At 53.8% G+C, this 13263-nt stretch overlaps 5 protein-coding genes across 5 annotated transcripts; 2 read left to right on the top strand and 3 right to left on the bottom strand.

Moving 5' to 3' along the window:
• Nucleotides 1-28: 28 nt before the first annotated feature.
• On the bottom strand, nt 29-2443 carry gh47-2 (glycosylhydrolase family 47-2; the record flags this gene model as incomplete). Its single annotated transcript, XM_959090.3, has 1 exon — nt 29-2443. Exon 1 carries the CDS (start codon nt 2000-2002, stop codon nt 29-31), a length of 1974 nt encoding a protein of 657 aa, XP_964183.3. The 5' UTR covers nt 2003-2443.
• A 217-nt stretch (nt 2444-2660) lies between these two features.
• On the top strand, nt 2661-4356 carry NCU03133 (hypothetical protein). The gene is made up of 2 exons (XM_959089.2): nt 2661-3138; nt 3211-4356. Exons 1-2 carry the CDS (start codon nt 3119-3121, stop codon nt 4016-4018), a joined length of 828 nt encoding a protein of 275 aa, XP_964182.1. The 5' UTR covers nt 2661-3118; the 3' UTR covers nt 4019-4356.
• NCU03132 (hypothetical protein) lies at nt 4020-7475 on the bottom strand. Its single transcript, XM_959088.2, has 2 exons — nt 4533-7475; nt 4020-4454 (listed from the first exon to the last, which is right to left on the bottom strand). Exons 1-2 carry the CDS (start codon nt 6709-6711, stop codon nt 4438-4440), a joined length of 2196 nt encoding a protein of 731 aa, XP_964181.1. The 5' UTR covers nt 6712-7475; the 3' UTR covers nt 4020-4437.
• A 2624-nt stretch (nt 7476-10099) lies between these two features.
• On the top strand, nt 10100-11990 carry NCU03131 (FAD dependent oxidoreductase superfamily). Its single transcript, XM_959897.3, has 2 exons — nt 10100-10712; nt 10794-11990. The coding sequence occupies exons 1-2, from the start codon at nt 10531-10533 to the stop codon at nt 11929-11931; spliced, it is 1320 nt and encodes a 439-aa protein (XP_964990.2). The 5' UTR covers nt 10100-10530; the 3' UTR covers nt 11932-11990.
• Nucleotides 11991-11993: 3 nt separating this feature from the next.
• NCU03130 (hypothetical protein) lies at nt 11994-13174 on the bottom strand. Its single transcript, XM_959896.3, has 2 exons — nt 12908-13174; nt 11994-12851 (listed from the first exon to the last, which is right to left on the bottom strand). Exons 1-2 carry the CDS (start codon nt 13103-13105, stop codon nt 12177-12179), a joined length of 873 nt encoding a protein of 290 aa, XP_964989.1. The 5' UTR covers nt 13106-13174; the 3' UTR covers nt 11994-12176.
• Nucleotides 13175-13263: the final 89 nt, after the last annotated feature.

The raw sequence follows: 13263 nt of genomic DNA, 5'->3' as shown, positions 1-13263 counted from the left end.
GGATAGCAAAGCAGTCTACTTCGCCGCCTCACTTCGACTTTTCTTCACCCTCACCCCCCTCCCTCACCTTCACCTCAACCATCGGCCTCGGTACCCTAAACGGATGAGCCTCGGTATTGAACACCCATCCATCCAAAGTCACCCCCTCCTCCTCCCCACCGGACCCTTCCGCAGCGCCATCCTCAGGACTAAAAATCAAATAGAAATACTTCAAAGTCTCCGCCATCCAGAAACTCTCCATCGAGTCTGTTTTGGTGGTCGGCTGTCCCGGATTTGGAATGTGCACATCCTCGATGGCGGAGAAGGCAAACTTGGTTTCTGTGGCCTTGGTGATGGATTGGAACATGCGCCAGGCGATGTCCAAAAGGTCCTTTTTCCCCGTTATGCGGTAGAGGACAAAGAGGGATTCGATGGCTTCAGGGCGGAGGAGGTAGTGGGGGTCGAGGAGTTTGGTAAAAGGTTTTGGGAGGGTGGTGGTTTGGGAGTTGGTGGTATCTGAGGCGAAACGGGTGTTCATTGCAGCTGCGGCAGCAGCAGCGGCGGCGGCTTTCTTTTTCCTTTGTCGCCATTTTGCTTCGTTCCAGGGGCATTGGGCGAGATGGTCGTCATTTTCTTCGGCCTCATGCTCTACTACCTTGTCGCACGGCACAAGCTCGGAAACCTCAGGCATGATGCCAGTGGAAAAGGCTTCATACGCCCACGCACAGCCCCGGGCTAATTGCTCGCCGATTTGCACATGGTCGGGCCTGTCAAAGAGCTTACCGCCCAGCGCAAACATACCGCCGGCAAAACAGCCGAGATGTTGAACGCGCGGCTGGAGATCGGATTTATCGCGTTGGGTGGACACGGCGTTGCCGGAGAACAGAATATCGGGAGGAGGAGACCCAGCTTCGTATGTATCGTCGTCGCCGGACGGGAGCATGGGGCGGAACAAGAGGTGCTTAACGGCCGCGTCCATGGCTTTGACGTGCATCAGTTCGTAGGAAGGGTCGAGGCCGCCGAGGAGGAGGTAGGTCTTGGAGAGGTATTCGTAGGCGGAATCGGCTTGGGCGCCGAGGGTGAAGAGGGTGTCGGACCTGGGGCGGGTTCCTTCTATAAGGTCGATGTACTTCGGCCAGAGACCGGGGAGGTTGGTTTGCTCTTGGGTCTTTTCAAGACCCTTTTTCAGCTGCTCCACGATGGAGTAGTACTTGGGGTCACCGGTTAACTGGGAGAGGCGGGTGAATTCCATGGACATGGAACCGAGGACCGCAAGGGACTGGCGTGATGAGGCGCTCAGCTCACCAACCTTAGCCTTCCTGAAGTCATAAGAGTTGGCAGGTAGGTGGTTGGGAGTGTCAAAGCCTGCAAAGAGCATGTCACCTAGCTCTACCGCTTTCTTGAAGAGGATCTCCCGGTTACTCAAGTCGTAGGCAGAGATTAGGCCGCCGAGATATCTGATGTTTGTTTCAAACAAGCTGCAGTGCGAAGACGATGACTTATTCCAGTCGATGGCCCCCACCGCGCGCACAGCTTCATCGAATTCCTCCCTCAACCCCATGATCCAGAGAGTGTCGAGAGAGTCCACCAAGGTAGCACCCCATCCTGCAAAGCTATCCTTTCCAGTCAGCGACTGCGGAGTGAGCTCGTCATGTCGCCAGGCAAACGCTCGGTAAGACTTCCATGATTTTTGAGCGGCCTTTCTGACGGCATCCCTTCGATACCATTGGGTCTCGTTATGCGCCTTGCCAAGTTCGTCTGCGGTGAAGGCATATTGAATACGCGGAAGCTCACGGGGAGGGCCTTTGGGAAGCTGTACAAGTGAGGATTCAGGTATCGGATTCTTCATTGGCCGACTTGCCCAGTCGAAACTTGTTGGTATGTACTCTTCATCTGGTTCCGAAGCGTCTTGCCATCCCTGAGATCGAGATAATGAAGGATAGGAGAGGTAGGCAAAGACAAGGAAGAAAACGACTAGGAGAAGCAGACGCTGAAGCCTACGACCGCTTGCCAAAGGGGTCATGATTTGGGTGAAGAGGTTGGCGCATTGCTGAGCCAACTCTTGATATGCCAAGATAACTTGAGGAAAGAAAGAAAAGATAAATTGCAAAACCCACACGCGTAAACAAGACAAAAGAAAAGACTACACCAAGCCGGAAGGACCACCTGCGCAAGCTGTCCATGTCCATTGCTGGACATGAAGCTGGGTCAAACCTGCTTCCATCATGCCAGCCGCGCGTTGGCGGAGCTCGAGGACCACACTACAGTTCAAGTATGCATGCCCAGAATCTTGGGGGGAGGGGGCTGAGGTCAGTGACGCCTTGAGACATCATCAAGTCTCTTATAAGACAGAGCCTCAACCCCATTTCCCGCGAGATATTGCTTTCGTTCCACATTTGCCGATCATCATCGAGGCTGCTATCGTAGCTCGCTTGGGCGTTAGTCGTGTCCAGGGACAATAGTCAGACTCAGAACCGAAGCATCCGGGAATTTCAGACGAAAGTGGGCTTGGTATTGGTGAACGTCATCTCTAGATGTTCCCATGCCCGAGAAAGGCATAGCATGCACAGTGGGCATGAAGTTTGGAGTCGGCACAGGTTGCTAGTGAAGTCCTGCAAGAAAGACCTGATGAGAATTTCAGCGACAGATGTCGTGACCTCTACAGGTGGCTGAACACATGAGGTTACTGTATCGAACGTTGGAGAGCGTGGTCAACAGCAAAAACGAGTCGCCAGCATTGGGAAAGACTTCCGTCTTTAAGAAGACGGAGTGAAGTCGGATCGAAGTCCCGAGTGTGTGAAACAGCCCCTGCACTGTCCGATCAGTGCATCCGTCTGCATCTGAAGTCGTGCTTGGAAGGCCCGGAACCTTCCCGTCGCCAAGCCTACCATGGCCCACTCTCATGCAGGCCCTTTCCTAGGCGGTCAGCGGGGTGAATCTCTTATCGCTTATCGCAGGTCCAGGCTCCTCCAAATTTTTGGAACCAGCCAGCCACGCTGTGGAAGACGCCGTTCAGCGGCAACCAAGGTCACTTTGCAGCCGCCTTCATTGCTTCCTTCGATTGACTGCCTCTCCCGTTGCTGGCGTCTCTCCCGGATCATATCTTACCTCTCCCACGTAATACAGACGGACCTCAGCCATGTCGTCGCTACGGAACAGGTAAGCTCAGGTTTCCTCCTCCTTGGAAGTCACTTGACCAAACGGAGACTAATCCGTCGTTACCAATTGCAGCGTTCAGCGCCGCTCCCATAAGGAGCGTGCCCAGCCTCTCGAGCGCCAACGTCTCGGTCTCCTCGAAAAGAAGAAGGACTACCAAAAGCGTGCCAAGGACTACAAGAAGAAGCAGGAAGTCCTCAAGTCGTTGCGCCAGAAGGTCGCCGAGAAGAACGAAGATGAATTTTACTTTGGCATGATGTCCCGCAAGGGACCCGGTTCCGCCATCACCTATGACGGCAAAAAAAAGAACTTTACCGGCACGGTTGAAGGCGATCGCGGCAACAAAGCCATGGACGTGGAGACGGTGCGCCTGCTCAAGACACAGGATCTGGGTTACCTACGGACGATGCGGAACGTGGCTGCCAAGGAGGTGCGCGAGCTGATGGAGAGGGTCATTCTTGCTGGTGGCGCCGACGTGGACGACGATAGCGAGGACGACGACGACGATTTCGAGGACTTCAATGAGGATATGGGCGGCAGCAAGAACAAGAAGAAGAGCTCGAGCGGGAGGACAGCACCCAAGAAGATCGTCTTTTTCGACGCGGCAGAGGAGCGCCAGCAAAAGTTACAGGCAGTGGAAGACCAAGAGATGCAAGATTTCGATTCAGAAGAGGACGAGGAAAAGGCAAAGGAGGCGGGTCGGAAGGCGCGAAACTTGGCGAGGCTGCAAAACAGGCTCAAGCAGGCCAAGAAGAAGCTCAAGGCTTTAACGGATGCTGAGACGGAGCTGGAGATCACACAGGCCAAAATGGCCAAGACACGGACGTCTGGCGGCATCACAAAATCCGGCAGGAGGATCAAGGTCAAGGAGAGAAAAAGGTGACGGACTCAACAGAAGGTTTCCGTTTTTTTTCCCCTCTCTCTCGGTTCCCTTATCTTACTGTTGGGCTATTTCTTCCTGTTTCCGATTTTTCACTGGGTTCAATTTTTTTCAAGGAGCGAATTGACGACATCAACACAAATAGTCCCTTCTGAGGGTTTCATTCAAATCCGTCTATAAAGACAGCTAGGTAGCTCCCATAGCTACTGCTGTTTGTACGGTTGATGATGATGATGCAAAATACCAACCACAATAATACCCGACCCATCATCAAAACGCCTGCAAAAATTATACACCTTTTCATGAGCTCCATCAGCATGATTTTTCTCTGGACCTCCAGCTGTCAGTTTCATTGTGTCCTTGTTGGGGTATTGCCAAGTTGCTTGGGTTGCTATCATCCTTTTCTGATTCAGGATATAATTTCAGCGTGCTCCCTTTCCTACACCAATGCATATCTCGTTAGTCAAACCCGTCTCATCATGGCAAGGGGCACTTCTTCGGGAGATCCTGCACTTACCGCATCCTTTTATGAGCAGCATAAACACCTTAAACACCAATGTCGCACACCAGATAATCGCCTTAAAAGCAAACTTCAAGACGGCAATAAGCCCCCTTGTGCAACCCGGCATCTTCTCGTTCTTGGCCTTCATATCCGCATTCACCTGTGCCTCGATATCGAGCTCAAACTGCTCGACCCGGGTCTTGATCCCCTTGACCAAGTCCTTCTCCCTCTTCTTCCTCTTCTTCTTATCATCCTTATTGCCGTTCTTCTCATCCGAGGTATTCCTTCTCAGCACAGACGACAAGGACTCCGCCAAGCTCGACCTCTGGCTTCCTCCAACGCCGGCACCACCACCACCACCAGCACCCCGCAACAACGACGGTGGCGGCTCAAAAGTCTCCACGCGCGTAAACTGCTCATCAGCATGCGCCACCAGCACCAGTGCAGCAATGGCCACATCGATCAGGTACACTGCCTCGACATGGCTCGCAATCGCCGTATCAATCTCCAGCCATCCCTGGCCCGTCCCATCCCGCGTCAGCCGGCCCAGGTGGTTGGGCGACTCGATGTGCTCGAGCGTGTACTCGGTGCGGCTATAGGCCGCGTTGCGCTCGACCGTGATGCAGAATGGCATCGCCAGGGCCGCGTGCACCAGGTAGTGGTTGCCCGAATCCGAGTCCCATACCAGCCGGCCGCACTCATTCTCGGCTGCCGCCACCGTCGCCGCGTCGGTCGTGGCCCGGTCCGACACCAGGCGCGCCGCTGTGAGGGGCCATAGCTGTGCGACTAACCCGTCGTTGGGCGGCTGCTTGCGCGTGGCGGCCTCGAGGGTGGTGGAGATTACTTCTTGCCAGTGCTTCGCGTCGTGTTTCTTGGTCTTGGTGCTCTTGCTGCTGGCGCCGCCCAACGCCCCGCCGGAGCCGTTTGGGTTGCGGGAGAAGACGGATGAAGGACGGGGGGAGGGCGTGCTGGACGAGGCGCGGGCGCTCGGAATAGGCGAGGAGGACGCCGAAGAGGTGGAGGAAGAAGCAGAAGAGGCCACGGCCGAGGCGGCGGAGATTCCCACCGCCGCGCTGGTGGACTTGTCACCCTTGAAGGTCTTGTTGGGGTCGTAGCGCGAGAGCGAGACCAGGGCGGACGCAGAGGTCGGGTCGACCCGCAGGCAGTAGAAGGGCTGATTGGAGGATGAGGAGAGCGTGTAGACGGGCGCGTAGGCGTCCGACGCCATTTTCAGGCAGTATTTCCGGCCTTCGAGCTGCGTGGCTCGCCATCCGTTGGCGGCTTTCCAAAGACCACGAAGTTCCTCGGTGGTGTTCACCGTCGGTATCACTGGCGGCTCATGGCTGCGCGTTACAGGCCACCGTTGGTTGGCGGATCCAGAGGTCACGGACGGGTTGGCTACCGGCCGATTTCTGGGATGACTGGGACCATTTGTACCAGCATTGGTGCCAACTTCACTTTGCTGATCGGTGTCACGGGCTGAGTACATGGGTCTGCTGATGGCGGACTGGGGAATATGTGTAGGACTGGCCTGGGTAGGGTAGTAGTCCTGACGATCTAGGGGCAGTTCGGGGTTATATCGTGGGAATATCGATCGAATGGCAGCTGGCTGTGGTGGTTGTGGTGGTTGTGGTGGTTGTGGTGGTTGTGGTGGTTGTGGTGGTTCGGGGATGGAGGTAGGAGCTGCTACCGTTGCTGTGTTCAAAGGTCCAGGAGTATATGCAATCGGTGGGTTGGCGAACGAGCTTTGAGCTCCCCTACTTTGCTGCCCGACCAGCGTCTCTGCCTCGGACAGTGTCGTCTCACAGCGTGGAGGCGCGTCTGCTTCAGAGATGGGCGCAGCAACACTGGTTTCGACGATTGGATCCGATGACATGTTCTCAACTAGTGGTGGTCGCTGCGGTTGCTCCTGAGGTTGCTCTCGATGTTCCCGCTGCTGTCGAGCCGAGTCTAGCGCTGACTGCCAAGGGTTGTTGGAGTTTGAAGCCGACCTTTGCTTCCCTTCCCGTAGTACTACCCGTCCAATTGGCGATTGCCTTCCTGCCTCCCGGGACGATGATGGTTCTGTTGATGTCGAAGGTCGACCTTGAGGTGTCGCAGCTCTCGACGGCCTTGAAGGTGGTCTTGGTGTGACGTTGGTGTTGGGGAAGAGAGAGAACCCGCCTCCTGCCTGAGTTGTTGTCGTTGTTGACATATCTGATAGTGCGATCCTAATGATTCAACGGAGGTTATTCCAGGCGTAGTAGTGGTCGTTATTCGTAGGAATCGTCGATCTTCTTTCCTCTTCGTCTTCGTTGAACTCAATGACCGACCCACGAAAGGTCAATAGAGGTATCACAAGGAAATGGCAGTCGACCTGCTACCGAGACATGATCGCAGATCAAATAAAACGAATAAATCAAACCCAAGGATCTGTCAACAGATATCCGGACGATGGCATCAAACGGCTCCCGGGAGCAGAGAGCAGGGACAGGACCGGCGAGGCGGGAATAAGGTTGATAGAAGAACCAATCCGTCGGAACACGACAAGAAGATCTTGTCATCGGCACAGGAAGACTGGGCCCCCTCAATACATATTTGTTCTACCATGTGGTCTTGCCCTGCCGTGGGTGTCCGCAATCATACGCCTTACACAGTGCTCTTCCCGCTCTCGCTCCCAAGCTACACGCATTCTCTTAGACCCGGGCGAACTAGGGCTCACAGACCGGCATAAAGACCGACGCTACCACCCAAGAAAAGGTCACTGATCAGGGTGGAGGAAGAGCAGCAGCGCCGAGGAGGTGCAGCTCATTGCTGTGTGGTCTGCCCTGGCTGGCCCCATCCCTTCCGAGTGCGTGAGATCCTTCCAATCGCGATGTATTCTAAGCGCTTGGTTCCTGGCTTTCGATGTGGGCAACGACTCCAACGGGACGGGGGGGGGGCACCGTGGACTGAGAAGAGACCAGTGGTGGGAGTGGTTGTTGAACTTCCACTTGCGTTGGGTGGGCAGACAGGAGAGCTGTGTGAGTGGTCGGAAGCAACTGTACGGCGGGAAACTAGGTGAAAGATAGAAAGGAATAGCCGCCCAAAATAGCTGCTAGGATCAGTTCTGATCCATTCTGGGGAGTTGCCTGGGGTTACTGGGGTGGTGAGACCCTCTTGGACCCCTGGCTCCGATGAGACGGACTTGGGGGTGAGTGACCAATCAGCGACCGGATCACGCTGCATCTAGACGCCCTTTGTCAAAGTCGCATCGGGCAGCACTTGAGCGAGCAGCGACATCACATTTCACAAGAGTGTGTACCGTCCTCTGGCTGGCGGAAGTGGTTTCCATATCGACAACCTTTTCCAATGCCGCCAAGAAAGTTTGGTCTTTTCTTCACTGCGCTGACTGCCCGCTCTTTGCGTACCTCTACGCGCAGTTGCATTCCTGTCTCGGCCGTCATCCTGATTGAGTTCTTTCGTAGGAAGTCTTGGCATTTACTACATCTGGCAGTCGTTGATTGCTGTGAAAGTGTCATGCTTTGGACGATGCGGCAAGGTACTGATGGTGTCTTCATCTACGGTTAAGATGATTAAGATGATGAAGATCAGGTCCAGGCTCTGGTATACAGATGCAAGTGTGTCATCAAATCATACTACTTGCTCCCGTCCCGAGGGTATGTGACCCGACAATGTCACTTGGGTTGCTGTTCAACATAGTCAAATTTCAGTGATCTCCGCCCCAAAACCTCCTCGGCGCGATTCAGCTATCGCAGACACATGTGGCGGCTGTCTGATTGCGATCACGACTTATCAGCTGCCGATAGGGTCGTTGAAGCGCAATTTTGCCCTCGTGTTACCTATAACTAATGTACTAATGGATGGCCATCAGGAACGGCCGCCGCGTTGACAAGGTCGCTTCAGGTGGCCGCCTTTGCCGCCACGAACGGAATAACCGCGTTATCGCTGTCGAATGGGTACGGTGATAAAGACCATTTTCATTTCCGAGCGGCGTTGTGCAAATCAAGGAATATCCGTCCCGTGGAATGATGACCCTTTGTACATCGGCCGAGGGCTGGATAAGCTCACAGTCTGCACAGAAAACCCCCTTTTTTGCTTCTACACTCCTGGGCTGATTTCCAAGGTGAGACGGATCCTTACAAAAGTTCAACTAGGTTTCTCCGGTTCTGTATAAACCCAAAGGCTATTCTCAAGTACATATCGATGAACACGAGCTCCGTGGGCGGCTTGATCAATTCCGTCCTGGATTTAGTTCTCCTTCGCCGGTACGGAGATCCACGGAGACAGACGAGATGCGTCGCTCTTTACCGGGAACGAGAATCACCTGCGAGTCATAAGCGGCTGTTACTCGTCTTTTTTTTTTTTTTTTTTTTTTTTTTTTCATCACATACATAGATCCGCGCCGTTACTCTCCCCCCCCCCCCCCCCCCCCCGCACAAGTCAATGAGGCAACCTCATGAATTTCTATTATGGTACCGGCACGAGAGACTCCCGGATACAGTTACATCTGTTAGTTTCGCGATGTCGTGCGTGGGCACCATGCACAACTTCTTCATGGGTTGCGGTGAGCTGTTGTTGCCTACCTACCGATTCGTTTGCATGGGTGGATAGAAGAAGGAGTAGAAGAAGAAAAAACATGCTTCTATACATATCTTGACCATCCTTCCATTCTCTATCCTCGCAGTCCCGTCTTTGGAATTCGCGAACGAAGATCCACTCAGCGTGGGCATAGTGTACGGTTTTGGGGTGTGAGTTTTGACACTGATTTGAATGCAAGATCTTTGATGCGACATTCCACGAATATTTTCCCACTCTGTTGGATCTCAAAGCGAATGTACATAGTTGGCTGATTGCATGGACTGCTTGGTAGTTGCTGACTGAGCTTCTCTTTATTTAGGTCGTAGACTGGACTAGTTGCCTGACGCAAACTGTTTGACCATTTGTTCAAGTGAGAAGAAATTTGGTAAAGAGTAAATCGAGAATTTACGTTGGATTCTGAGAGAATAACTGAACCAAAAGAATGAAGAGTTCAAAAGACGTTGCCATGATTAGCCCTTATTTTACTATTATAGTCGCAGACGGGTGACCTAGTATAAAAGAGCGATGAACGATCTTGAGGTCTTATATCTTCCAGATTTTCCATTGGAGATACATGATGTCTACCTGTGGCATTCCAGACATGATTGTCTCCCCTCTTCCCCTTCTCTCTCCCTTTTCTTTTTCGCAGAACTTAGAAGAAACAGCAACCCTTTCCAGTCGCCTCCGGGGTCGATTTTCGGAGAACTGCCAATCCTTTGGTACAGTTCGGCCCAAAGTGGGGAATTCCGGGCGGTCTTCGAGCCGGCACGGGGCAGCCGCGCTCTTAGACCGGACTTTGTCCGTCAGGCTACCTCTATAAACAATCTAGTGCTGGTTTGTTTGTTAGCTCGGTAACTATCTCGGTACACTGGACGAGATCAATTTTGATTTCGAATATTCCCATACCGTGAAGTTGGATGAGTAGCTAGGTAGGAACCGGAAAGGCATTAGAGAAGATCCACAACGGTACCTATCTAAACTTCCGGAAGAAGCATATTCACAACCCCAATCTCACTTTAATCGAAGATTACAACGAATCGGCCAGAAATGACAACGCTCAGGGAAGTTAACCTGAGATCTTGAGCTAAGACACAAACCCGTATCGAACTGTACATACCTCTATGGACGGCTGACCGCACCGCATTCCTTCCATTTCCGGAATGCTTCCCGAGTCTGCCTTTAATGGTCATTCCACGTTTTCTAGCTCCTCTTGGCGTCGTGTGCCTGATTCTAATCGTGCTCTGCATATATGTGTGCGGCTTATCGTCCCATGAGCGACACGGTTGATTATCGTTGGCGATGATTGCGAAGACGGAGCCTTGTGTTGATATCAACCGTTGACGTATCTGAATAGTATAAAAGGTCCCCAAGAATCCTTGTTATTTTTGATATTGGCAATACCTTCACGACTTACAAGACTCAAGCATCGTCGTGTGAATTAGTCAATCCACTGATGCATTTGAGGTTTCCAACCACCACGACATATTCCCTCAGACCTTCTTCTACTCGAACCTCGCCGCCTCCTCTGATTGTGAGCTTCGCCCCAAGACATTCAATAGTGTCCTACACCACGAGTCCACGGAGATTATTTAGCATCATCATGTCTGAACCCAAGGGGCACGTCGTCGTTATCGGGTTAGTATGACATCTGATGCATCATGAATAGCAAATCATTGCTCTGCCCTGGATAATCTAACATGACTCCCAAAATCCAAGCGCCGGCGTAATCGGCCTGTCCTCCGCCCTCGCCCTCCTCGAAGCCAACTACGCCACCACCATCCTCGCCAAAGACCTTCCTGCCCCCTTTGAATCCATCGATCCCCGATCCCAAATCAACTTCACCTCCCCCTGGGGCGGCGCCCACAACCGCTGGGTGCCCCCCTTCCCACCCTCCTCCTCCTCCTCCTCTACTCCTTTAACCCCCACCCAACAAGCCGAGCACGCCCTCCGCATCCGCGAACACGCCTTTTCCCTCTCCACCTTCCACCGCATGCAACTTTTCCAGAGCCAGGGCCAGGACCAACAGGCGGGCATCACCTTCCTCAAGGGAATCGAATACCTCGAATCTCCGGGGCCCGAGTACACCTCCCTGACCCCTCAGCGGGCGTCACAAGAGCTAGGACTACCCGGCCACTTTCGCGTGCTGGAGACTCACGAGTTCCCCGATGACAAGGTTCAATGGGGCTGCGAGTACGACACGTGGTGCGTGAATCCGATGCAATACTGCTTGTTCCTTTTGGGGCAGATCATTGCCAGGGGCGGGAAGGTGTTTAAGCGGGACGTGCGTTCTGTTGCGGAAGTGTTCCAGTTATTCTCCGACTCGGTCCAAGAATTCGGAGCGACAATCCCCCCAGCGGACGCGGTGGTGAACGCCACCGGCATCGGATTAGGTGACGACGAGATGGTGTTCCCCACGCGGGGACAGACGTGCTTGGTCCAGGAACCGTGCGATGCGACGGTGACGAGACAGAATGCGGATGGGACCTGGACGTTTTGTGTACCCAGAGGGTTCAAGGCGGGCACCATTATCGGCGGCACCAAGGAGCCAGATAATTGGGATCCGAAGCCGGATCCGGAGGTAAGGGAGAGGTTGTTGAGGGCGTTTGAGGGGACGTATCCGAGGATATTGGCAGATGGGAAGACGCGGTTGACGCCGGTGAGGGATATCGTGGGGAGGAGGCCGACGAGGAAAGGGGGGTTGAGGCTGGAGGGGGAGGTGGTGGATGGGGCTGGTTTCGTGATGCATGCCTATGGGTTGGGAGGGAGAGGGTATGAGTTGTCTTGGGGTGTGGCGGAGGGTGTGATTGAGGGCATTCAGGGGCATCTTGAGAGCGAGAAGGGTTCGAGGTTGTAGACCCACGGCTCGATGTATAAGTCAACATATGCCATGAAATTGAGTTTTCACTTCACAGACTTCTTGCTGAAAGGGCATTCTAGTCCCATCATTATTCTTGTCTATCGTATGTTGACGTTCTAAGCTCTGTATGGGCACCTGGCCCTTCATTCCGTCACCCCCGGTCAATTAGTTAGTAGAACTACCGTGGCCAGGGCTCCCGTCCCTGTGTTTATCGGCAGCTTCAACCAGTTGGTACCCCTGCATCAGTCTTGATAGGGTTCTTCATCATCATCCTCCTCATCGCTGCCAATATCGTCATCTTCGATGCCCTGCTTGAAGATCACCTTCTCTGCCAACTGCAAGGTTTTCCTAACCGGCAACCCAACAACATTGTCCACGCTACCCTCAATCTTGTCAATCAGCACCATACCTCCGATTCCCTGGATGGCATAGCCGCCAGCCTTATCCGCACCCTCGCGCGTCTTGACGTAGGCCTCAATTACGTCATCGGGCAGTCCGTCACGAGCCTGCGCAAAGTAAACCTCGGTGTCTTCCACGTGCGTCTCTAGCTCATATCCCGGATGGGCTGCGTTGTCCTTTGGGGCGAGCACGCACACAGCCGTCAGCACACGGTGCACACGCGTGTCGCGAAGGTGTTTCAGCATGCGGATGTGGTCCTGCTCGTCGCGCGGCTTCTCGAGGATCCGACCGGAGCGTGTAGCGATGACGGTGTCGGCGGAGATGACAAGGGCTGGATCGGCAGGCCTCTCTACGTTCTTGTTCTGCTCGTCTTCTTCTTGTTGCCTGAGGGCCTGCTCGTACACGTGCAGGATTTTGCGGCGGGCCGTCTCGGCAACATATTCTTCGGGAGTAATCTTGCCCTTTTCGACGTCTTCGGGCTTGTCTGATGGGAATATTTCGACGTCGTGCAAGCCAAGCTGTTTGGTAAACTTGTTAGACTTGAGTAGACCGTAGTATAAAGATGATGACTTACCTGGTTGAGGAGAGCTTTTCGTCGAGGCGATGCCGACGCCAAAATCACCCTCTTGGTACGTAGATGATCAAGGATGGGAAGCTGAAGGGGCATAGGGCCCCGTTTGATGGGGGCGCTCTGCCGGAGTGGTATTCCATGCCGGCGGGCTGCGGCGATGTAAGCCGGTGGGTTCTCGGGTTCAGGAGCAGTGGGATCCATGGCTGGTTATCTGCTTGGGTTATAGGAAAGTAACTAGGACGATGTTTTGCCAAAAGTTGTAGGTAGAGGTAGCAACCTCAATGTAATGGGATAGGAGTTGGAACGGGTATGGTGCCCCTGGCAGCGGTGGAGAGCTCCCGGTCCCGTTGGTGCCGGTG

The sequence above is a fragment of the Neurospora crassa genome, linkage group I (assembly GCF_000182925.2).
Source record: "Neurospora crassa OR74A linkage group I, whole genome shotgun sequence".
In the NCBI taxonomy this organism is placed as follows: domain Eukaryota; kingdom Fungi; phylum Ascomycota; class Sordariomycetes; order Sordariales; family Sordariaceae; genus Neurospora; species Neurospora crassa.
Note: the sequence above shows the minus strand (reverse complement) of the source record. Positions and strands in the feature narration are given on the sequence as shown.